This window comes from Vicia villosa, unplaced genomic scaffold (assembly GCF_029867415.1).
Source record: "Vicia villosa cultivar HV-30 ecotype Madison, WI unplaced genomic scaffold, Vvil1.0 ctg.001349F_1_1, whole genome shotgun sequence".
NCBI lineage: Eukaryota > Viridiplantae > Streptophyta > Magnoliopsida > Fabales > Fabaceae > Vicia > Vicia villosa.
Window position 1 is genome coordinate 27,961 of NW_026705586.1, and position 24,840 is coordinate 52,800.

Sequence of the window (24,840 nt, forward strand, 5' to 3'; positions counted from 1 at the left end):
ATATCACGTAAACAAAATTTTACTATGCGAGCTGCCTTGATGTGGACCATCAACGACTTTCCAGCATATGGCATGTTGTCTGGTTGGGGTACACATGGCAGAATGGGTTGCCCGCATTGTATGAAAGAGACGAAGGCGTTTACGTTGGATAAAGGGGGGGAAAAGCTCGTGGTTTGACTGTCACCGCAGATTTCTACCAAAAAATCATCCGTATAGAAAGAACAAGACAAATTTCATAAAAGACAAACAGGTAACAGATATGCCTCCGCCCCGATTGTCACCAGGTGCTGTATGGGACCAAGTTTGTGGGCTACCAAAAATTACAGATACTGGAAAGGCATGTAGAATTGAAGGATATGGGGTCGATCACAATTGGACAAAAAGAAGTATATTTTGGGACCTTCCATATTGGAAAGATAATTTGTTGCGCCATAATCTAGATGTTATGCATATTGAGAAGAATTTTTTTGATAATGTATTTAACACCGTGATGGATGTTAAAGACAAGACGAAAGATAATGAGAAGGCTAGACATGACATGGAAAAATGGTGCAATCGAAAAGAGTTGGAGTTTAAGCCTCAACCAAATGGGAAATTATTGAAACCGAAGGCTTGTTTCAGTCTGACCTCCCAAGAAGGTAAAGCGGTTTGTCGATGGTTAAAAGAATTCAGAATGCCCGACGGCTATTCTTCAAATTTAGCAAGGTGTGCTGACGCCAACACTGGAAAGTTGCATGGTATGAAAAGTCATGATTGCCATGTTTTTATGGAACAATTGCTACCAATTGCATTTGGTTCTCTACCTAAACATGTGCTTAATCCACTGACTGAAATTAGTCAATTTTCCAGAGATATTTGTGCTTCAGCTTTAAAAGTAGACGACGTTATTAAGTTGGATCAAAATATTCCAGTCATTCTATGCAAGTTGGAACAAGTATTTCCGCCTGGTTTTTTTGACTCCATGGAACATTTACCTGTGCATCTCGCCTATGAAGATTATCTTGGAGGACCTGTTCAATATAGGTGGATGTATCCGTTTGAAAGGTTCATGGGTGATTCAAAACGATCAGTGAAAAATAAGGCTAGAGTTGAAGGATCGATATGTGCACATTACTTGCATCGAGAAACATCACATTTTTGCAGTCACTATTTCAAGCATTTGATGTTAACTCCAAGAATCATTCGAAATCCTGTCAATGTTAGTGAAAGGAGTCAATTCACTTTATCGGTCTTCGGGCTTCCAGGCCGTCCATCTGGAAAAAAGGGTGTGCATTGGTTGACCCAACAAGAAATGCAATCTGCCCATGTTCATGTCTTGATCAACTGCGTTGAAGTTAAACCATTTCTTGAGTAAGTATACATACCCCTAACTTTTAATTTTCTTTACAATCATAAAACTCATTACTCTGAAACTTATAATGTGTTTCTTTTTAGGGAATTCAACAACACCTATTTTCATACTACCGGTGTACAATCAACATCTGGTGTCATCCATGCTCAATTCCCAGCATGGTTTAAGGAGAGAATGTATAGCATTGTTGCACCGACTCCCGAAATACTCCATTTGAGAAACTTGTCTCAAGGCCCTATTCAAAGCGCAAATGAATGGCACACATACTTCGTGAATGGATATAAATTTCACACTCATACATGGACTGAAGGGAAAAAGACCATAAACAGTGGTGTTTTTGTGAAAGGAGTTACAGATGGTGGTGAAGATGACTTCTATGGTTTTGTCAAACATATCTATGAGTTGGTGTACACTTACTTGGAATCGGAAAATAAAGTTGTCTTGTTTTATTGTGAATGGTATGATCCAACTAGAGGCACAAAAATAGATAGGACATATGGTACTGTTGAGATTCAAATGGACCGGAGGTACAAAGAGTATGACCCTTTCATAATATCACATATTGTTAGGCAAGTTTACTATGTTCCTTATCCTTCATTTGTGCCACGTAAATGAGGGTGGTGTGTTGTCATAAAAACAAAACCAATGGGTCATATTGAATCTGACGATCTAGTGGAAGAAGATCTTGCTTTCCAAGTTGATGAAGTGGAACAAATTAATGATGTGGTTGCAGATGAACAAACTACAAGTTTGTCTGATACAATGGTTGAGGGGCATCTAGTTGATTCGTTTATATTAGATGAAGAGCATGAAGATATTGCATCTGAGGACAATATCACATCAAATGATGAGAATGATGTGGATGACGAGCACGAAGATTTAGAATAATGAATATGTGTTGTTGAAAATGTATTTTTATAATTTCACTTAATGAACTATGTATTGAATGTGTTAATGACAACCAGTTGTTGAGATTATATTTTTATAATTTTAATTAGTGAACCATTTGCTGAATATATTTATATTAATTGTGTAATAGTGGTAAGAAGAAGCACCAACGCCCACGAGTAGTAGTATGTCAGTCACCTCAGTTGGCCACATGTCCTCCCCCGCAGAGTCAGGTTAATCGTATGTCCATGGCCAGTACTCAGGGTTTTCTGCCACTACTCTCCTCTCAGTATCCATATGACAGTCCGTCTTTTATTACCCCACCACCACCTGGTTACCCATCCTTCCAGCAGACACATGTGCCCCCATCCTTCCAGCAGACACATGTGCCCCTATCCTTCCAGCAGACACATGTGCCCCAATCCTTCCGGCAGACCGTAGGATTTGGTTTTCCACCTCCCACACAGACTAGTCCCTCATCTTTCCAGCAGACTGGAGGATCTAGTTTTCCACCTCCCACACAGACTAGTCCCTCATCTTTCCAGCAGACTGGAGGATCTAGTTTTCCACCTCCCACACAGACTGGTCCCACCCCACATCCCCCACATGTGCCCCCACAGGATGATGATCAGGCGGAGGATGAGACTGCGGATGATCAGTTGGATGGGAGCGATCTTCGAGGGGATGATGATCCGAGTCAGATTCATATCATTGACGGGAGATTTTTTATTAGGCCCGAAGGAAGCTCGTAAGTTTCTTATTTATCAATTTTTATTTAAGTATACGTTTCCATTTTTTTATAACTTTATAATTAATGCTAATTCAATTAATGTTGTTTAGATTCACGCCGAGTCAGACTGCTGCCAAAGTTATAAGTTATATAATTCAGCAGAATTATAAAAAACTTATAAAGACTTTTAAAGATGTTAAGGGCGATGATAGAGAACATTGGTTTACGCATTTTCAGGTATACTTAATTTATTGTTTAAGTTATTGTTATTTAAATAACTTTTTCACTACAATTATCTAACTTTTATTTTATCTACTTTTATTGCAGGAAAAATGTGTGTGGGAACCAATGAAAGAGAGAGAGATTAAAAAAAGTTATTATGGCAGAACTGCAAGACGACTTCCTGACATGCTACGACGTGTTAGAAAGCGTTGGGAACTTCATGATCCGTCATAGTTGGATAGGAGAAGAAATCTTTCGGGAACTTCTTAAATATTGGGAGAGTGATGAGTTTGCGGCCAAATCTGAAAATGCAAAGAAGATGAGAGCATCTGAAAATGGTGGTTGCCTTAATGCTGTTGGAAGTATAAGCACTGCTGAGCATGTTCGTCGCATGGTAATAATTATTACCACTTCTTAAAGTTATAATTTCAATTAATAATTGATATTATTAATTATAGTTTATTTTGTTATTTAGACTAAGGAATTAAATAGACCTCCACTTATGACCGAGCTGGTTGCGAGGACTCGGAAAAAGAAAACAGGAGCTTTTGTTGACAGTCGTACACAAAAAGCTATGGTAAGTTATTTAAGCTATCGGTATTATTTTTTTAAGCTATCTGTATTATTTGGTTAAGCTATCGGTATTATTTGGTTAAGTTGGGTATTATATTTGGTTAAGTTATCGGTATTATATTTGGTTAAGCTATCGGTATTATTTGGTTAAGTTGAGTATTATATTTGGTTAAGCTATCCGTATTATATTTGGTTAAGCTATCGGTATTATTTGGTTAAAGTTGGGTATTATATTTGGTTAAGCTATCCGTATTATATTTGGTTAAGCAATCGGTATTATTTGGTTAAGTTGGGTATTATATTTGGTTAAGCTATCCGTATTATTTTTTTAAGCTATCGGTATTTATTTAAGCGATGAATTGTGATGTATTTGGTGGTGATTGTGAAGTGCCGATAAAGTGTTGATATATGAATCAAATTGGTGATCAAAGTTAGAATGTATGTGTTATAATGTATGAATTAAATCGGGATTATTATTCTGATTTATTAATTAATTCCGACAGGTAGAATGTATGTGTTATAATGTATGAATTAAATCGGTATTATTATTCTGATTTATTAATTAATTCTGACAGGTAGAATGTATGTGTTATAATTTTCATGTGGCATGTGACATGTTGTGGCGTGAAAATCATGTGGCAACTAAATTTGTGGCGTGAAATTCATGTGGCAACTAAATTATATTTAACTTTTTTTTTGTATGTGTAGGATGATTATCAGGCATTGCTTGTACAATTTCTGACTGCTAATCCTCGGTATACTCCAAGACCGGGAGAGCCGCTTCATCCAGATGTAGATTTTTATCTTTGGAGTAAAGTCATTGGCGGCAAGGGGCCTAACGGGTGTTTTTTTGGTGGTGGAAATTTGGCAGGCACCTTGAGATCTGATGATAGAACTCTATATCAAAGAGTTCTCGACGGGGAAGGAGGTTCACGTCCTGTAACTTTAACAGATGAACAGAGAGACACTGTAAGACAATTGGCGATAAATGAGGTGAGGCGTGAGGCGGCGGAACGTGAAGCGGCACTGAAAGCCCAAATGGAGGCCCAAATGATGGCAATACAGAGTGAGCATCAGCGGGAAATGGAGGTCATGGCGAAAAGAAAATCGGATATGGAGGCACAAATGCGACAATTTATGCAATCTTTTGGTGGAAACCAAAATATGGGGGGTTCTGCGCCGACTGATCAGGAAAATCTAAATGAGGATGAGTTTCCCGACCCGGATTGATTGTTGATTTAGTTTAGTTTTTATTTTGTTGTTATAACTTTTAATTTTGAATTTGTGTAAACTATTAATTAAATTATAATTACATTATTTAGTAATATTAGATTTATAATTTTACTTTCTTAATTTTAGTATATTTAGTTTATTGAATTAATTTATAAATTTTAATATATTTAGTTTATTAATTTAATTATATATATATATATATTTGGTTTTTTGCAAAAAAAAAAAAATTAGTGACGTGATTTCCATGTCACTAGTGACATGAAAATCACGTCGCAACATTAGACATTAAATGCGCTTTTCATTTACTCCTAGGCAAATTTAGTGACGTGATTGCCATGTCACTAAGTAGTGACATGTAAATCACGTCGCAACTAAAGATGCTTTTCTGACCCAAACGCTGCTACGTCTGCTCTGACTGAATATGCATTAATCTCTGACCCAAATTTTGCGACGTGATTTTCACTTCACTAAATAGTGAAGTGAAAATCACGTCACTAAAAGTTGCCACCTTGCCTCCTGCGACGTGAATTTTCACTTCGCAAATATTGGTTTGTGATGTGTTTTTTTGGTTTGTGGCGTGATATTCACGTCACTACTGAGGCTCTTTTTTGTAGTGCATTAAAGGGGGGTGAACTACTATTAACCCAATCAAATATGCATTTGTCCTAAAAAAATCCTTGATTGGATGCGCCTGTATGAGTGTCTGAATCTTCCATAATCTTATATTTTTCAATCAAATCTTCAAAGATTAAACTTAGACTGAAGTGTCATGATGTTTTGGTATAGGATGTCATAACATCTGGCAGAACATCTGACAAAACTCAAGACAAAAAAACTTTTTATGACAGTTAATCAAGATGTTTCAACATTGGTTAAGAACCATATTTTAACAAAATTAATGTCAATCTCAAAACCATGAAACTAACGAGAAGGGTATTTCATATTAAGATCAAGAGGACTATCTACAACTCCAATAATAGATATGTGAGTTTGTTCCAAAATGTTAGCAATGTTATTGGATTGAGAGAGAAAGGATAACCTCAAGGAGAGAATGCAACATAAATTTTAAAGAAGTAACAAAGAATGCATAAATCCTTTAGCCCATACGTCTCACATCCATGGGTCATAATTAGACTGATACGATGTTAATAATAGATTATGAATCCAAGAGTTACAAAGAGTAAATCATAAAAAGATTAGACTATTCTTAACTTAATTATATTAAAAAGCCCCATAATATATTATCGGGCACATATTGGATTGAATCATCACACTGAATTAAAAGCAACCACATAAATGAGCCTGGACACCACAAAAATTTAAGGCCTTTTAAGTATGAGATTTGTCACATGTATTATTTAACATCTATTTTCTATTTAATGTTGGATTTTTAATTCACACTTCACACATCAATAATATATTCCTCAGTGTGAAACTCTCTATATCTTTGCTCCAACATTATAATCTACTCTCGCTTGCCCACCAATTTGAACTAAACTCAAATGTTGCCTTCGAAATTTCTGAGCCTAAAACAATGAGGTGAATCGCCACATTGGACTAGGAGCAACTAGGCAAATGAGTTTAGTTATCAAACTTTTATCCAAAATTTTAAAACATTGAATATATGTCATCTCGCTTATATTGTTAAATGGAACTTGTGACTTAAAGCATTAGAAAAATTACATAGAAACTGAAAAATGTAAGCATTCAAAAACACTAAAGAACATTGACGTACACTATATAAATTACTATTGGTTGTGGTAACCACTATTGACCTAAATGTCTGTTACGTGATTATAATCTCCACAAGTATGACTTTTGATTTCTAAAGTTGATAGAGAATGCACACATATATGACAAGAACTAAAAAGATATATTGAACCAGATCTTAATGTCAAAGACTGAAAGTGAAGTTTTTGTTTTTGTTTATAGCAGTCTAATGATTTAATATTTGTGTCACAATCACTTTTTCTAATTTCTAAAATGACTTGTACACTAATTTCCAATATAATCTCCAGAGTGGTGCCAAGTATCCAAAGCTATTAATTTGTACACTGTACCCCACACGAAACTTCCTCTACTATCGGTCAATAATTTTTTGTGAAAGAATGAAAGTGATGCGAATTATGATAATGCCAAGGAAATTATTCCTATGATGTTTTGGCATTCATTGGTGTTTTGGAATTATTCACGCTCAAAAGTTAATAAAATGAAAGATATAAGGAAAATGTTGAACTAGTCTTTCATGTTTAAGATAATGATATACTACTTTAAATAAAACTTCAAAGGAATAATCCTATTCAACCATTTTAAATAGTCATTATTCTTATTCAACCATTTTAAATAGTCATGTGAAGATTTGATTAAGAAAATATCACATTAACTACCAAAGGATTACTAGTCTCTCTTTAATAAGAATAAGGTATGTTCGGTCAGTGTTCATACCTCAGTTCACAACTCTGATTTAATAGGGTCCTTTTTCCTTAAGAACCAAAGAGCTATAAAGTAAAAAAAAAAAAGAATAAGGTATGTTTCTGAGTTACCCTATTGAGAGAAATATTTAGTGATGATTAACTTTAGGACCAAGGTTAATGATTTGTTCATTGAAAAGGGTGCTGATGTTCAGTCAGATGTTGGAACATCATCATAGCAGTTTGATACTCCTGACATTGTGGAAGACTCTAAAAGTCTGGGAGGCAATGAATAAGAAAGTTCTCAAGAAAACAACTGGTTGTTTAAAAAGGGAGTTCATTATTCGAAGTATTTTTTGGTTTGTGATCATAATTTGTTTTAAAGATGAAATATATAATGATTAGGAGTCTTGGAGTAAAAGGCTATTGGCCAAATCTGAAGAAGATTGTGTTATTGGAGGACATTCTGGTCACTTGGATTAGAATTAATTAAATCATGGTATATCTTTAAGATTATGTAAATTGCTGAAGAAAGATAAGTTTTACAATTTGATTGGTTATTAAAAGAGTACAATGTCAAACTGGATGTCATGACATTATAGTGTAATTTACTATTACAATAAAGGTATAAAGATCTTGTTATGCTTACAGAATAAAGTCGTTGGTTCTGTCATCATTATGTCAAGGGTCTTGCTACAGAAAAGTATTGGCCTTCCTATGCTTGGTATGACTGAGAAGCTTTAGAAAGTATTATTCATCATAACTTGAGGTGCAAGTTATATTGAGAATATGAGGGGTAATTCTAGAATTGCTCTGCTAAGAAGTATGGTCGTAAATGTTTGGACAGTTGGTCTAACTATATTCTCTCACCTAGTGATGTGTGCAATCTCAGAAGAATCATTTTCAATGGCATGAAGAATGTCATTTCAAATGTTGTAGCATTTTCCAATAGTCAAAGCTTGGAAAAAGAGAAAGTTGAACAATAATGTATCTCTTTCCCAAGGTGAGTGGTACACTGTTACTACAATTGATCTTATCTTCCAAAAACACTCTCTTTGAGTGAGTGTAGTTACAAACAAGGTGTCGTTACAAACTAGGTAAATCTCCTTGTATTTAAAAGCCTTACCACCTCACTATCCTCATAAGTTGCATTTCAACTTGAGTAAGTCTTCCAAAATTAATGATGCAAAGAAGGTTTTTTTTGCTGGTAACTAAGAGGGAAGTGTGTTTTGGTTCAAAGAATGTAGTATCTAACATTGTAACAAATGTTGTAACATCTAGTGGAATATCCAGAACAGGGAAGACATCACTAACTAAGATGAAGTCCCTCAAGAAAAAGCATGATCAAATACTTATTTCAGACTCAAATGCTGATGAAGATTGGATCAATTTCATTGACTTACGAGGTAGATTTGGATAACTACTAGAGTCTGTAAATTATATAAAAAAATTATTTCTTTTTTAGTTGTTAGTGTGGTTTTCTTTGTTGAGTCTTTTTGTCTATCTTTCTTCCTTTTGTAGTCTTGTAAATGCAATTTGGTTTGCATTATGTGTGTGTCTTTCTTTGTTTTTGTTGTTGTTTCAGTTTCTCCTTATTTTTGTCAAATTTTGGCTAAAAAAAGGGAGAAAAGTGTTAGTGAGTCTAGTCTAGTATTAGTCTACTATGAGACAATTTAGGGGGAGCATGGCTGTCCATCATGCGTGGCTTTTGTTTGCCCTGAAACTGCTTCTTTGCTTGTTTGCAGGATGTCACTTTGAATGTTTCAACATCCTGTCCTTTTTTCCCCTGTGTCTGGTGGTCTGAGTTATGAGCATAATTGTGTCTTATGCTCTGAGTTATGTATGTTGCTTCTTTTACATGGTTTTCTAATGTGTTAAACTATGATAGTTCAATGTTGTGTTCAGGCTAGTTCTCTTGTGCCTCAAGTAAAGGTTCTTCTTCCTCTTGAGGGGGGATTTGTCTCTCTGTGATGAGAATCAGTTCTGTGATTTAGGGGGAGAGACTTGCACCCTCTTCCTCATGTACAAAGTTTACATGTTTAGCATGTAGCTTGTAGTTGTTTAACTGCTTTATCACTGACATACACATTTTTTTACAGTTTGATCTGTGGTTTTATTCCTCTGCCTTCTAGTTTTATTCCTCTCTCCAAATTGTTTGATTTTTGGTTGTTTTAGCCAAAATTTTCTAAAGGGGAGATTGTAAGTACCATGTTTTTAGGATTGGCACAATTTTGCTAAAACATGGTTTATATCAAAGATGTTATGGAAGATGTTCTAACATGTTACTCAGGTTCTTTGTAAAAATATGTTCTGACAAATGTTGTAACATGTTGTACCATAACATTAGCATAGGATGTTTAAAATCTTGACAAATTGGATTTGATTATGTGATATTTCTTTTGGATATATCTCAATACTTTTTGTAGGTCAAAATGATTTAATCTGAAACAAGATTTATATCTCCAGTTGTATACAAGTTGCCAAAATTAGATGATAAAACAATTTAGGAAACTTGATATTGTTGTTCCAAGACTTAAGGAGATTCATTTGCACAATTGGTGCATCACTCAGTTTGTAGATCAAGAAATATCTGGATGCAAATTTTGAAGCCTATGGACTGCAGAGGTGTATTTAAAAAGAAGATTTGACCTTATGTAAACAAAAACTTTCATATTTTTATAAATTAGGGGAAGCTTAGAGTTGCAGGTTTGAGAGTCTCTTGTGTAGTTTTAAGTCACCCTTGTATCTTCTGATACTTGTGGTAGACGAAAGGTTCTCACTTAGAAGCCTTTAGGTAATGAGTTAAGTGTTGTTCTCACTCTTGAAGCTTTTAAGAAAAAGAGAGTTGAGTTTTGTTTTGGAAGAATAATCTTCTTGTTGGGTTGTTCTTGATACAGTCACTGGGATAAGAACTGTTAGATATCATTGAGGTAATTTAGGAAGTGAGATGGCGATTTCTCATATCTAGATGTCAATTTCTAGGTAGAAGTTACATTGGGTAGTGATTAAGTGAGAAGTTGTAAACTGGGATTATTTAGCTTTGAATTGATACTACTAATAGTGGATTTCCTTCCTGGCTTGATAGTCCCCTAAGTAGGTGATGTTGCACTGTACCGGGCTAAAAATTCTCTGTGTTGTTTATTATTTTGCAATTTTAATTCAGTATTAAACATAACTTGATGAATCTACTTAGTTTGAAGACATATGTTATAACATCATTCTCGACATTGTTCTGATGTTAGAACATCAGTATTAATATGTTTTGCCTGTATCATACATTTCATATACATATCCTACCTCGAAATCTCAACACATCATACTCATCCACTTTAAAATCATTCTCTTCATTCTGATTACTCGCAACTATCAAATCCACCAATTTCTCATCCAGCTTCTGACTCTCTTTAGTACTAGTAAGAAAATCAATGTTTGCCTTCAACATACCCAACATCACGCTCTACGTTGTTAGCTCACAGACCAAACTCAAATATCTGGAAAAATAAGAACTGGAGCCATAGTCAACTTCTTCTTTAGCTCTCAAAAACTCTCCTGATGATGAACTTCCCACACAAATGCTTTGCCTTTACAAGTCAGTCGGGTTAATGGAAGTGCTAACTTAGAAAAACCTTCAATAAATATGCGATAGTAACCAGCCATGCCTAAAAAGTTTCTAATCTCAATAACTAACTTAGGATCCTCCCATTATAGTACTGCATCTACTTTGGATGGATCCCCAACGATACCATTACCTGAAATAACGTGTCCAAGAAAACTAACTTCTTGCAACCAGAACTCACACTTTGACAATTTTGCATATAACTTCTTCTCTTTCAACACTTACAACACAATCCGCAAATGCTCGGCATGCTCTTCTTCCGACTTGGAATAGATTAAAATATCATCAATGAAAACTACTACAAATTGATCTAGATAGGTATGAATTATACGATTCATATATTCCATAAACACTCCAGGTGCATTAGAAACCCCGAACGACATCACCAAATATTTGTAGTGTCCATACCCAATCCTAAAATTTGTCTTCTAAATATCCTCATCTTTCACCCGAATATGATGGTAACCTGACCTTAAGTCAATCTTGGTGAAAACACGCGCACCTGCGAATTGGTCCATCAAATCATCTATTCTTTGAAGTAGATACTTATTCTTGATTGTTACTTTATTCAGTTGTCGATAATCCACACACCACCTCATACTACCATCTTTCTTATTTACCAACAACGCCGGAGCTCCCCTAGGTGACACACTTGGTCTTAATAATTTCTTTTCTAAAAACTCCTCTAATTTCTTTTTCAACTCTGCTAATTCTGATGCTGACATCCTATATGGAGCCATAGAAACAGGTTTGGTGCAAGGGACAAGATTAATAGAGAACACCACCTCTCACTCTGGCGGCACATCTGAAACATCATCTGGAAACACATCTGAAAAATCATGCACTACCAGAAATTTATCAATTACAGCTAGACTTTCAGTAGATAAATATGCAAACAACACAAACACCTGATCCAGGTCCAACAAAAGCTCTTTCATCTGTCTAGCGGATAAGAAACCAGCTCCCTCTTCATTATTAGGAGCATGAAACTGTACATATTTGTTATGGCAATTTATATGAACATGATTGGACTCCAAGTAGTTCATTCCCAGAATGACATCAAGATCCCTCAGGGGCGAGCAAATAAGGTCAACACCAAAATCTCTATAAAAAATAAACAGAGGACAGTTCAAAAAAACCAAAGAAGTAGTCTTCGATCTCTTAGCTGGAGTATCGATAACCATTTCTCTATTCATGAAGGACACAACAAGGCCCAACCTTTTCACACAATCAGCAACAATAAACGAGTGTGTAGCACCAGTATCAATAATAGTAATTAAAGGAGTAATATTAATGAAACATATACCTTAAATTAACCTGTCTTTACTGGAAGTTTGAGTCCCTGACCAAGAAAACACTTTCTCTTCGGATTGAGCTTGCTTCGGCTTCTGACACCGTGTACTGATGTGTCCAGGTTCACCAAAGTTGTAGCAAGTCACCATATTATATTTGTAATTAGAAACCAGATGTCTTGTCTTCCCACATTGGAAACACTATTGGGAATTCACAAATAACATGTAACTCACTAATTACTCTTTTGCTCTTAGCATCCAACAAGGCTAACACCATAAACACCATCTCTCCATCCTTCACAGACTCATCTATTTGCTTAGCAGAAATAAATAGCTCTTCACATTCGTCGAACCTAGATTCACGCTCTTGAGGCAAGTCACAAATATCTTTAGGAAAAACATCAGGAAATACACACCAATGGCATATCACTAGCCGCTACATTGCTTCCTAATCTCCGAGAAGCAAACATGAAAAATACCTGATCTTTTTCCCTCAAAGGTATCTCAACTTGACTGGCAGACAAGAATCTCAATTCCACGTCCTCTTCGGGTTCTTTGAACAACACAACTCAAACAACGCGTGCACTCTTGCAATCAGTGGCACCCTAAACCACCACTTCACAACTGAAACGTCTCAGAAAAGCAAAAGCTTCTCCATCGATTGTTTAAATCCCACTTCTACAAATAAGTGGCAAGAAAAAGAAGTAGCACCGACAGTGCTTCACACACATTCCGCATACTAAGGAACAAACAACATTAGACAACCTAGCCAGACGGACAGGCCTGCTTTGATACCACTATGTAACACCCTAATTCCACGGAGTAATATATAAGTAAAAATCATAGTAAATTAAAACATATAAAAAATTAGGATGCTACATTAAACTTAAAGTATCTCATACAATAGGATCTGTAACTCACATATATAAAAAATTATAACATACTTCAAAATATATTCAAGTTCGAACTCCAATATTTTATTAGCAGCGGAAAAGCCCCGACCACAAATAGTTTTACTTCTCAAACATTAGTTATAACAACAATAATCATAAATAATTATCGAATATAAAAATTATCCAACAACGAAGGTATACATATAGTTTTCTCCCAGCATAAACAAAACAAGCGTCGACCCTCGGTGTTACATATCAGAGCAGACACCGACTCAACAAACGCATAAAGAAGAGAAAACTATAGCACTAACTTTCGCGCCTCTACTTCTGAGTATCTGCACGTTACCCACATGTAGACAACACTCAAACAGAAGGGATGAGATTCTCAATTATATAATGAAATGCATAATAATATGTAAGCATATAATTATCTCAACCCAATCACTCGTTCAACAATCCACACACCACACAATCCAACATAGTAATACATTACACAAGCACACTCCATATCATCAAAACATTATAATAAATAATATGTATAATGCAATGAGACCAAACTCTATGACTCAATGCATGTGGTAACAATTATGAGCTCTCAGGTTAACTCGCTTCCAATCCCCACCATAGGATGAGATCACACCAAATATCGTTATCATCACCATAGGTAACGCTTTACCAATTCTCATATGGAATCAGCTACTCGCACCCAATCCCCACCTTAGTATTGAGTCTCACCAAAAATGACCACCGTACAAACACCATAATGCATGACCTCATAAATATCATGCAACAACATTAACACGTACAATGGTATTCACCTTAATCGATGTACCACACTAAAATACCCACCAATCATATATACATGCATTATAAGCATTCAACATTGGTATTGTAGCAACATATCATATAACAATATGTACCATTCACACAGTCATTAAACTAGAACATACAAATTATACATCATTTATCATCAACAAGAAACATCAATCATTTCCAGGTTCTCAAACTTAATTTTAAATTAAAATACACTGCGTTAGCTTTCCAACGCTTCGAACGACACCTCAATCGGACACATAGAACTCAAGTTATGAAATTATAAAATCTCGTCAAAGTAGTGGTAACCGGTTACAAAAAAAACATGTAACCGGTTACATAAACTTACAGTAGCCTAGATACTCAATTCTTTGCAGCGGTAACCGCTTACACCAAAAGTGGTAACCGGTTACACCCCTCCCAAAAACCCCAGTTTTCACAAAATTTGATTGTGTAACCGATTACACCAAAACTGATAACCGATTACAGTCACGAAAAAATTCAATTTTTTGAAAAGATGTCTCAGCTTTAACCGGTTACTCCAAAAGTGGTAACTGATTACCACCATGACAATAGCATATTTTCTACAATTTCAGTGTACGGAAATTAGTCATAACACATTCCTAAAACCCCAATTTTCATGAAAAATTGTGTGTCCAAGTTTTACAGGTTCAGTCTCATCAACATACAATATTCCCATCATTCACTAACACACAAATCATCCAACATACAACACCATTATATTATCATACATCCGTTTATTCGAAACGTAGAAGAGACGAACACAAACATAGAGAATCCAAAACACCCTCCCCATGTTATCATGCAATCCCTTATACAATAGTCAGTTTCACTCTTACCTTAGATGATGAACTCGAAGCTTCACTAATGGAGATTCTCCTTCCTATGCCCTAGCTCTCTTCCTCTTCTCTTCTCTTTTTCACGTTCTGTCAGTGGTGTCTCTTTATTCCCTTCTTTTTCTTATATTATTATTATTATTATTATTATTATTATTATTATTATTATTATTATTATTATTATTATTATTATTATTATTATTATTTCTTATCCTAACTAATTAAGATAAATATTATCCCGACTAAATGTTTATTTAAATAATATTTCCTTAATAATATTTAAATAATTAAAATAATTCTAATTAATTATTAATACTAGTTTTACTCCTACCGCCCCCAATCTCTACATTATTGTTCAAATACCTTAAATCTCATAATTCTAAGGATACCAACCATACATTTTAGGGCTCATCCAACACAACAAATCTTCAACAAACACAAACAATCACACAATATATATACGAAAATTAATTAAATAAAATCTGGACGACACACTAAGCTTGTGTCTAGCCTGTTAAAAAACTCAAAGTCTAAGTCTAACCTTTAATCTATTATTAACTAATTTCTAGGCCTGAGTCTGACATTTTTAGAAGTTCGATTGACTTATTAGCTTACTTAAAATCCTATTTCATTTGAATGTTTGTTAATAAGTAATTTAACTAATATTTAAATAGACTAAATAATTAAAAGATCAATAGGAATAAAACTTTGTTTGCATTTACATTTTTGAGTTTACCTAGTAATATAAATTTTGTGATACTACTTGTTTCAGAGAACTTGTGAAAACAACTTATGACATTATTCATAAGATTTTTCAATTTATTTTTATAAGATATTCAACATATATACAATATATTTTTGTATTTTAATTTAAAGTATAAAATACAAAATAATAATAATAATAACTTATTCATATTTATTTAAATAAGTTGTTCTGATTAGTTTAAAATGTTTTTTTTTATGGTTCGTGGCCTAATCTTTTCAACCAAATTGTCTTAGAAAACAATCCATATCTTTTTCTATTTAAAAAAGTATGACCCTGCCGAAATATACGTAGGCTAGGTCCTTGTTAATTGGTATGATTTATTCACATTCCTTTCTTTGTAGTTTGGATTGAATACTCCTTGTATTTTAATTTAATATAATCTTTTTATTTATAAAAAATAAATGGTTAAATATGTTTTTATTTTCTATAAAATTATTTTGTTTTTGGTCCCTATAAAAAATGACATATTTTGGTCTTACAAAATTATTATGCACTTAGTTTTAGTTCTTGCTGTTAAACCAATGTATATTTTTTAATTATTATTTTACAGATATATTTAAAACGTTATAAAAAGTTTTTTTTGAAAGAAAAAGAACTCAAAATTTGATTTCTATGTCGAGATTTTCATTACCTACATCATTATCTTTTAAAATCTTAAAAAAATTCATATTTAATCCTTCTCATTTTAAAAAACATATCTAAAATTTAGTAAATAAACATTTTACAGTATTCTAAACATATATGAAAAAAATTATTTAAAGTTAAAAGGGTAATTAATTAATTTTTAAAATTTTAGAAAATAGCAGAGATTACGACTCTGTTTGGCATGCCATTTTTTGAGCTTATAGCTTATAAACTCATATGACAATAAAAAATATGTTTGGTAACAGTCTTTTTATCACGAACTTATAGCTTATTTTACTAGCTCATAGATTATTTTTTAAACACTATTTCAAATAGCGTTTTAGCTTATAGTTTATAGCTTATCATTTTTCCTTCAGTTTTTATCCTTATTATTTTAATTAAAATACACTTTTACTCTCGATAATTTAATTTAATTTAAAATAAAATAATTATGTATTAAATATCGTTTATGTCATTTTAATTAATCAGTTAGTTGAAGCACTAATTTTACCAACCATTTCAATTATTTTATCAGCTATAAGTCATCAATCATCAGCTATAAACTATAAGCTATGAGCCATCAACCATCAATGATAAACTATTAACTAGCTTATCAGTCAACCACTATTTTTATCAAACAGAGTCTAAAACTGCATGCATAAAAATTTTGTAGGAATCAAAATACATATCTATAAGTCATCAATCATCAGCTATAAGCTATAAACTATGAGCCATCAACCATTAATGATAAACTATTAACTAGCTTATCAGTCAACCGCTATGTTTATCAAATAGAGTCTATGTATAAAATTTTTGTAGGAATCAAAATATATATTTTTAATAAAAATTTAAAATATTTGTAAGAACAAAAACATATTTAAAAAAATAAATAAATACAAATTCATACATTGCATACTTGTACTATGCATATAAAATAGTGAAAGTTTCGAATATTGCAATAAATCCATCCACATACAGTTTTTTGTAATTAAAAAAAAAATTATAAACATGTATGTAATTTTTTAATAAATAAACAAATATTTGATTCATGAAAAAGAAAAATGAAGCAGAAAGTCCCTTTGACACCTAACAACCAAACACAGCTTCAAGATAAGATTGATAAATAAAACTTTTTTTGAATGATATTGGTCTTTAAAATTAATCAACGATATCCACTTGACTTTAATCTTTCTGCCTATTCATTTATTTTCTCGGAAATAGTCTCTCCTTACTCCTTAATACTTTTGGTATTATTCCCCCTCAATTAATTGATTCATTCTAGATAAGATGCTTATACATATTAACTTTAATAGTATTATAAAGGCTCTGTTTGGTAAAACTAGCTGATACTTGATAAGCTAGTTGGTAGCTGATAGTTGATGACTGATAGCTAATAGCTGGTAGCTGATGACTGAAAGCTGATAACTGATGACTAATAGCTGATAAGCTAATTTGAGTGTTTGATAAATTAGCTGTTACATTAGCTGATAAATGCAGAATGACATAAAAGGACATTCAAAAAATAAATGCGAGCACTAATAAAAATAATTTTTATTCAATAAAAATAAACGCATTAATAATCACATGCAAAATATTTTAAATATTATAAAATTAAACATAACACAAAAAAATATAGTAAACATATAAATTTTATAATTTAATTTAACAAAATAACTAAAATAATAATATTGTAATTTCAATTCAATTACATTAGTTTTTAATAATAATAATAATAATAATAATAATAATAATAATAATAAAATTAAGTTTATTGCCTAACATTCCACAGTAAAAATAATAACTAACCTTTCTTATTCCCTCATTTAAAACACAATTAATTTAATTTAAATCACAATAAAATAAAAAGGATAAAAATGAGTTTTTAAAATAATACTGAGGATACAAATGGAAGAAAAGATAACAAGCTAAAAGCTAAAAGCTACTTCAATTAGCTTTTGAGAAAAAAGTCAAAAGCTAGTAAAAAAACTACAAGCTAAATGTCAGTTACCAAACAGAGCTTTTTTATTGATACGAGGTGAAAAGCTAAAAGTTAAAAGCTAAAAGCTACTTTTTGTGTGTTACCAAACAGACTCAAAGTTTAATATTTTGACAAACTCAACTGTTTATTTATTTACATTAAAAAATTTATGTGAATTGGATGCTGAGACTCATCAATAATATTTTTTACATTAAATTCATAACTTTTTTTAAGGTAAAAGTCATCTAAAATCTGTGATATATAAGTCAAATTTTTATCGAGTAGAGATTTCTTAATTTAATTCATAATTTAATGCAACCAAACCAAAAGTGTATTATAGGACACTCAACAGTATTATTTTCTTTATGCCACCTAGTTGTGATATATCAAAGTCATATTATTGGTTTGATAGGGTGCTTGGACATTAATTAACCAAACAATAATACTATTAATACACGTGTAATTGACATCTTTCTAGTTTTATAGTTCACTACACGTGGCCTCGTTGTGTCATCTAATTCTAGTTTAGATTTTGAGGATCCCACCACGCTTTCCCTTCTCATAATAAATCCTCTTGTTCATTAAAATAACATATTAACATACTATGTGTTTATACTTAAATAATTGAAAATGATATTTGTCAAAATAATGCTTCAAATTAATAGATTACTTCAGAGTTCAGATAAACCATATGGGATGTTGTGTTATTAGGTTTCTTATAGGGCATATAATGTATTTATAAATTACAAGTTTCTTCTAACTTTGAAGGGAATGTCAATAATATACTTTAGCTTTCATTGTTTGCTAGTTTCTTGCTTGTTTGGAAATATATAGTTAATATTTGAAGAAAAAAAATCATACTATTGTATATGTAAAATTATTTTGAAGTCACATGGTTTGGTTGGAGAGATACCAAGTCATACCCATTAATCATGAAATACATATGTGTGGTATGGTTCTAACTTTTCATATCTTAATTACCAAATTTATAAAAAATGAAAATATGTGGTTGATGATGATTTAATGAAAAATATTTGTTAAAAGATGTGTATCACATACATACATGTAGATTAAAAAGACAATATATTATCAGTTATGCTATTACACTGCTTTTTCACTTATATTTAACTTATTTTTTACGGTTATCACAAACAGCAAATGAAGGTGAATAGTAATGTAAATAGTGAACTGTGACGTGAACAATAGTTATGAATAATGAAATAAATAGTATATGAATAATAATAACATAAAATTATTTAATCGAGTGTAAAAAATTGGCTAATATAATTTATAATTTGCTTACAAAATATACAGATATTAAAAATAATATTTTTGTAGTAAAATAAAGTTGGTTAATAAAATGGTGAAGTTGATTAATAAACGTCCAGATATAAAATATAATTTTTAATAATAAAATAAAATTAATTAATAAAATGTAAAATATTGATTAATATAGTGATGAAGTTGGTTAATAAAGTTAAGATATTAAAAATAATTTTTACTCAAAAAATAAAAATCAGTTAATGAGATATTTTGTTTAGTTAATCATATTATTTTTATACCGGTTTTTTATTAGTTTAAATTTTTTTAATATATTTTTAAAAAATATTTTGTTTAATAAAACACTGTTCATAGTATTGATGAACAATAAATACAATATAGTGTATCATTTGAGTATAAAAATAGTAATTTTTAATAAATTAACATGTGTATTATTTGAACTCTCAAATTTTAAACAATGTACACCATATACCTCTCTACCTTTTTATGTTGGATTAATTTATTAATTAATTAGGTGTGACTCGTGTAAATAAAATCTGGCTTTAAATAAAGATACCTAAATGTGATAATTGTTTGGGTTTAATTGGTAATTAAGCCAAGGGGTTTTATTTTGAAATTCAAAATACAAATCCCTCTTCTCTCTCTTCATGACTGTTGGGACATAACTATTGGGATAGGATGTGACTGTTGGAATAAAGTGTCTATAAAAGGACACCTTCATGCAAGAAATACCAACTTTTCTCATTCCTTCTCATTTCTCAAAAATACATAAAAGTATCTTCATCATCAAAGATACACATAAGGAAGAAGGAAGAGAGGAGAGAACAATTGAAATAAAGAATCGAGAACCAGACCATAACTGCCGTTATGGATCCGAGTACATTTTTATTGTTCTTCATAGAATTTAAAACACCGTGAAAATCATGATATCAAGATCCAAAATGAAATAATGCTAACAGTTGCTATTAGAGCAAGGTTACCGATATTATGAGTTTTCGGTAATTATTAACTTGTATGAAAATTATTTTAAACTATTGATACATATATGTTAAAAATTTCAAATTGCAACGTTAATAGAAAACAAAATTAATTGTGATAGTTTTGAATTACCCTTCCGCTTATATATATATATATATATATATATATATATATATATATATATATATATATATATATATATATATATATATATATATATATATATACATACACGCGTTAGCATGTTACCAATAATGATGATTACGGGTAAGATAATTCTCATACTGCGTTAGTATGCAAATGCACTGTTCCGAAATATAATATCATTCTACAATTCTACTATGCCATGTTGGAATTGTATTATCAGTAACATGATGATATAGTAACAGTGCAGGATAGTAATGAACTTATATATTAACCAGGGCGGATGCTAACGTTTTAGTATATTTGCTTTCTGTGCACAGTTTTAACATTTTTTATTTTATTCTATTTTATATAACTTATTGCTTTAGAATAATTATATTGAGAATTTGTTAATCACCAAAGTGAAGTGATCGAATTCGTTAAAGTTTAAGATTTTAAATTATGAAAAATGATTTTTGATTTGATGCTATATGGATAACATATTATGTTAAATTATAATTATTATAAGACATATATAGATCATTCAAAGATGGATCATGACTTATAATTAATGAAATTAAAGTATTTATTTACTCGTTGCTTGTATATCCAAAGATAGACATGCATGTTATTTTGAGTATGACTAATTCTTCATTTAGCATCGATTTATTTTATTGAAATGTATTTATGAATTACCCAAAGGTGAATTTAGATACATGTTTAAAGATAATTGGTTTGAATCCTTGAAGTTTATTCAAAGCATTAACGTATAAGTGTGTTTTAAATATTTGCGGTTGCTACTAATATGTTTGCTTTGGGCAATGCAATGACAAAGTTCAATGGGCTGAACTATGCTGATTGGTCTGAAAAGATTCAGTTTCAACTGGGTGTTATGGACTTAGACATGGCATTCATAATGAATGAAAAGCCCGCGGCCATTATGGAGGATAGTATTGAAGATGAAATGTCTCTTTTTGAGGCTTGGGAAAGGTCCAACAGGTTGTCTTTGAACTTGATGAGAATGACGATGGCAGACAATGTTAAGTCATTTATACCCAACACTGAAAATGCAAGGGAATTTATGAAAAATGTGAAAGAGTATTCAAATTCTGAAATTACTGACAAGTTTGCTGTGGAGAATTTGATGAGTGAATTGACGACTAAAAATTTTGAATGGTCTCAACCCATTCATGATCATGTGACGCAAATGCAAAATTTGGCGGCAAAGTCGAAGTCCTTAGGTATGGATGTGAATGAATCTTTTCTTGTACAGTTTATCATTAACTCTCTTCCTCTTGAGTTTGGACAGTTCCAGGTGAACTACAACACCATCAAAGAAAAATGGAACTTTCAAGAAATTAAAGCTATGTTGATTCAAGAATAAGGGAGGCTAAAGAAGATGAAAGATCATTTTGTTCATCTCACGACTCACGATGGAGCCAGTTGTAGTAAGGTCAAGCCCGACAAGAAGGACAAGAAAAAGGGCAAAGCTCCTTTAAAGGTTAATGAGGGTGGAGTCCAAAAGGAAAAGAAGTGTTATTTCTGTAAGGATAACAGACACTTCAAGAAGGATTGTCCTAAAAGGAAGATGTGGTTCGAAAAGAAAGGTATGTTTTATGTTTCCATAAATTTTGAATCAAATCTTATTGAAGTACCAAATAATACTTGGTGGCTTGATTCGGGTGCGACTACTCATGTGTCACATATTATGCAGGGATTCCTTTCGATCCAAACCATAAAAGGAAGTGAAAAGTTTCTTTATATGAGAAAACAGAATGAAGGCACGAATAGAGGGAATAGGGACGTATAGATTGGTCTTGGATATTGGATATCATATAGATATGAAAAGTTGTCTTTATGTACCTGGATGTGCTAGAAATTTATTTTCTGTTGTAAAGTTAGATGGATTAAATTTTAATTTTAGGATTGGAAACGGTGTATTTACTTTGTTTAAAGATTCGTAAAATTATGGTTCTGGTATTTTAATTGATGGTTTATATCGTTTTAATCTTGATGATAATTTTAAAGAATCTCTGTTTAATGTTGAACATGTTGTTGGTAGTAAGCGAAGTACAAATAATGAGAGTTCTGCTTATTTGTGGCATCAAAGATTAGGTCACATATCTAAAGAAAGAGTAACGAGGTTAATGAAAGGAGAAGTATTACCTCAATTATATTTTGGTGACTGGAATATATATATTTGGATTGCATTAAAGGAAAACATTCCAAACAAATATCTAAGAATTCGTCTACAAGAAGCAGTGAACTTCTTGAATTAATACACACTGATATTTGTGGTCCCTTTGATGTCCCTTCTTAGGGAGGAGAAAAGTATTTTATCACTTTTATTGATGACTTCTCACGTTATTGTTACTTGTATTTATTGCATGAAAAATCTCAATCAGTGGACATGCTAAAAGTATTCATTGATGAGGTGGAAAGGAAATTAGATAGAAAAGTGAAGATAGTGAGGTCTGATAGAGGTGGTGAGTATTATGGAAAATATAATGAGAAAGGACAATGTCCAGGCCCATTTGCAAAGTTCCTCGAAAGTCGGGGCATATGTGCATAATATACTATGCCTGGCACACCACAACAAAATGGTGTGGCTGAAAGGCAGAATCGTACTCTCATGAATATGGTTAGGTCAATGTTAAATTATAGTAATGTACCATTATCATTGTGGACCTACGCATTAAGGACCGCTACGTATTTGATCAATAGGATTCCTAGCAAGGCAGTTCCTAAAACTCCTTATGAACTATGGACAGGAAGGAAACCTAATTTAAGGTATCTTCATATTTGGGGATGCAAAGCTGAAGTAAGCGTGTATAATCCACATGAAAAGAAGCTTGATGCAAGAACCATTAGTGGTTTTTTCATTGGGTATCTTGAAAAATCTAAAGGGTATAGATTTTATTGTCTTGATCATAGTACGAGAATAATTGAGTCTGGTAATGCTCGGTTTATTGAGAATTGACAGTTAAGTGGGAGTGAGAAATCACGTAAAGTGGATATTATGGAGACTCGTGGAGAATCTTCTTCACTTAAAGAATCTTCTCAGGTTGTTATTGTAACACCCCGAAAATTATTTCTAATTATTTAATTTAAATAGGATAATTATTGAGAAATATTAGAAATATAGCTATTGGGCTCGTGTTGTGGTTAATGAAAAGGGGGTGTTAACTTATTAAGCCCATTAACCAAAGTTATTCTATTTTTAATAAAATAGAAGGAAGTTGTGGAATAGAGAAGGTTACAGCATTTGGGAAAAGAGAAAACACGTGAAAGACTTGAAGAGCTTTGGAAAGGGGAAGACGGAGATCAAACCTAAGGTAAGGGGGGATTCTTCTCGGTTATTGATTATTATGTAATCGATAGTGATGGAATGTTTAGGATTATTAGTTATGTCAATTAGGAGTATGATGAATGAATAGAGACGTTAAGTTTTGATGAAATTGACGAATGTTTTGATGCTAGATGACCTCTAAAATGTGTTAAAATTGTAGTATATTATGTTACTTGATGATGTTTTGATGTGAGAATGATTATGGTGTGATTGGATTGGAATTGGGAGAGCAAGGATGTCAGAATCGCAGCAAAATTCTGCACAAGACGCAGCATGCGTCGACCTAAGTGTCAGTTGCGTCGACCTAAGTGTCAGTTGCGTCGACACATTCAGCAAAATTGCGTCGACCTGTAGTGTCGACAAGCGATTACCCGAGAGTGGTGGAAATTCTTTGCGTCAACCTGAAGGGGTCCATGCGTCGACGCACAACATGCAATTTTTGAAAAATATTCTGAAGGTCATAACTTTTGATCCGTTTTCTGATTTATGTGCCATTTTGGGTGTTGCAAAGCTAATTATATGTTTTACATGATAAAGTGATAAAATGGGCAGTGGCCGACTTTATTTCAAAACTCGATTTAATTACTTTGATGATAATTAAACATTGGGTGCATATAATGTGATGTGTGACAATGTGATTGATATGGTGAAGGATTTGACTGTGATTATTATTATTATTGTTATGGTGATGGATGCATGATTATTTGAATGATGTTGAAAACATGTACATACTTATTCGGTGATGTGGTGATGAGATGAATTGTTCATCGTTATTGGTGATGTTTTAAGTATGATATGTGTGTACATTCATTCATATGCATTCGGTGATGGATCCCGGTGATGTTTGGATCAATTGGTGGAC

The 24,840-nt window shown here is 32.4% G+C and overlaps 3 protein-coding genes across 3 annotated transcripts; 2 read left to right on the forward strand and 1 right to left on the reverse strand.

The window, feature by feature from the left end:
- The first annotated feature begins 673 nt into the window (after positions 1-673).
- Positions 674-2,239, forward strand: LOC131634776 (uncharacterized). Its single transcript, XM_058905400.1, has 4 exons — positions 674-737; positions 867-1,350; positions 1,435-1,758; positions 2,101-2,239. Exons 1-4 carry the CDS (start codon positions 674-676, stop codon positions 2,237-2,239), a joined length of 1,011 nt encoding a protein of 336 aa, XP_058761383.1.
- Positions 2,240-11,452: 9,213 nt separating this feature from the next.
- On the reverse strand, positions 11,453-12,466 carry LOC131634777 (uncharacterized). The gene is made up of 4 exons (XM_058905401.1): positions 12,342-12,466; positions 12,164-12,242; positions 11,817-12,013; positions 11,453-11,750 (listed from the first exon to the last, which is right to left on the reverse strand). The coding sequence occupies exons 1-4, from the start codon at positions 12,464-12,466 to the stop codon at positions 11,453-11,455; spliced, it is 699 nt and encodes a 232-aa protein (XP_058761384.1).
- Positions 12,467-21,434: 8,968 nt separating this feature from the next.
- On the forward strand, positions 21,435-22,013 carry LOC131634778 (uncharacterized). Its single transcript, XM_058905402.1, has one exon. The coding sequence runs from the start codon at positions 21,435-21,437 to the stop codon at positions 22,011-22,013; it is 579 nt and encodes a 192-aa protein (XP_058761385.1).
- The last annotated feature ends 2,827 nt before the right edge of the window (positions 22,014-24,840 follow it).

What these genes read in the sequence shown, in the direction of transcription:
- LOC131634776 (XM_058905400.1), top strand. Translation starts at nt 674, where the DNA reads ATGCCCGACGGCTATTCTTCAAATTTAGCAAGGTGTGCTGACGCCAAC. An exon ending in CAACACTGGAAAGTTGCATG is followed by an intron (nt 738 to 866) that starts GTATGAAAAGTC and finishes TTTGTGCTTCAG; the next exon opens with CTTTAAAAGTAGACGACGTT. An exon ending in GAAGTTAAACCATTTCTTGA is followed by an intron (nt 1,351 to 1,434) that starts GTAAGTATACAT and finishes GTTTCTTTTTAG; the next exon opens with GGAATTCAACAACACCTATT.
- LOC131634777 (XM_058905401.1), bottom strand. Translation starts at nt 12,466, where the DNA reads ATGGTGACTTGCTACAACTTTGGTGAACCTGGACACATCAGTACACGG. An exon ending in GATCGAAGACTACTTCTTTG is followed by an intron (nt 12,014 to 12,163) that starts GTTTTTTTGAAC and finishes AAATATGTACAG; the next exon opens with TTTCATGCTCCTAATAATGA. An exon ending in GTTTCAGATGTGCCGCCAGA is followed by an intron (nt 11,751 to 11,816) that starts GTGAGAGGTGGT and finishes GGCTCCATATAG; the next exon opens with GATGTCAGCATCAGAATTAG.
- LOC131634778 (XM_058905402.1), top strand. Translation starts at nt 21,435, where the DNA reads ATGTTTGCTTTGGGCAATGCAATGACAAAGTTCAATGGGCTGAACTAT.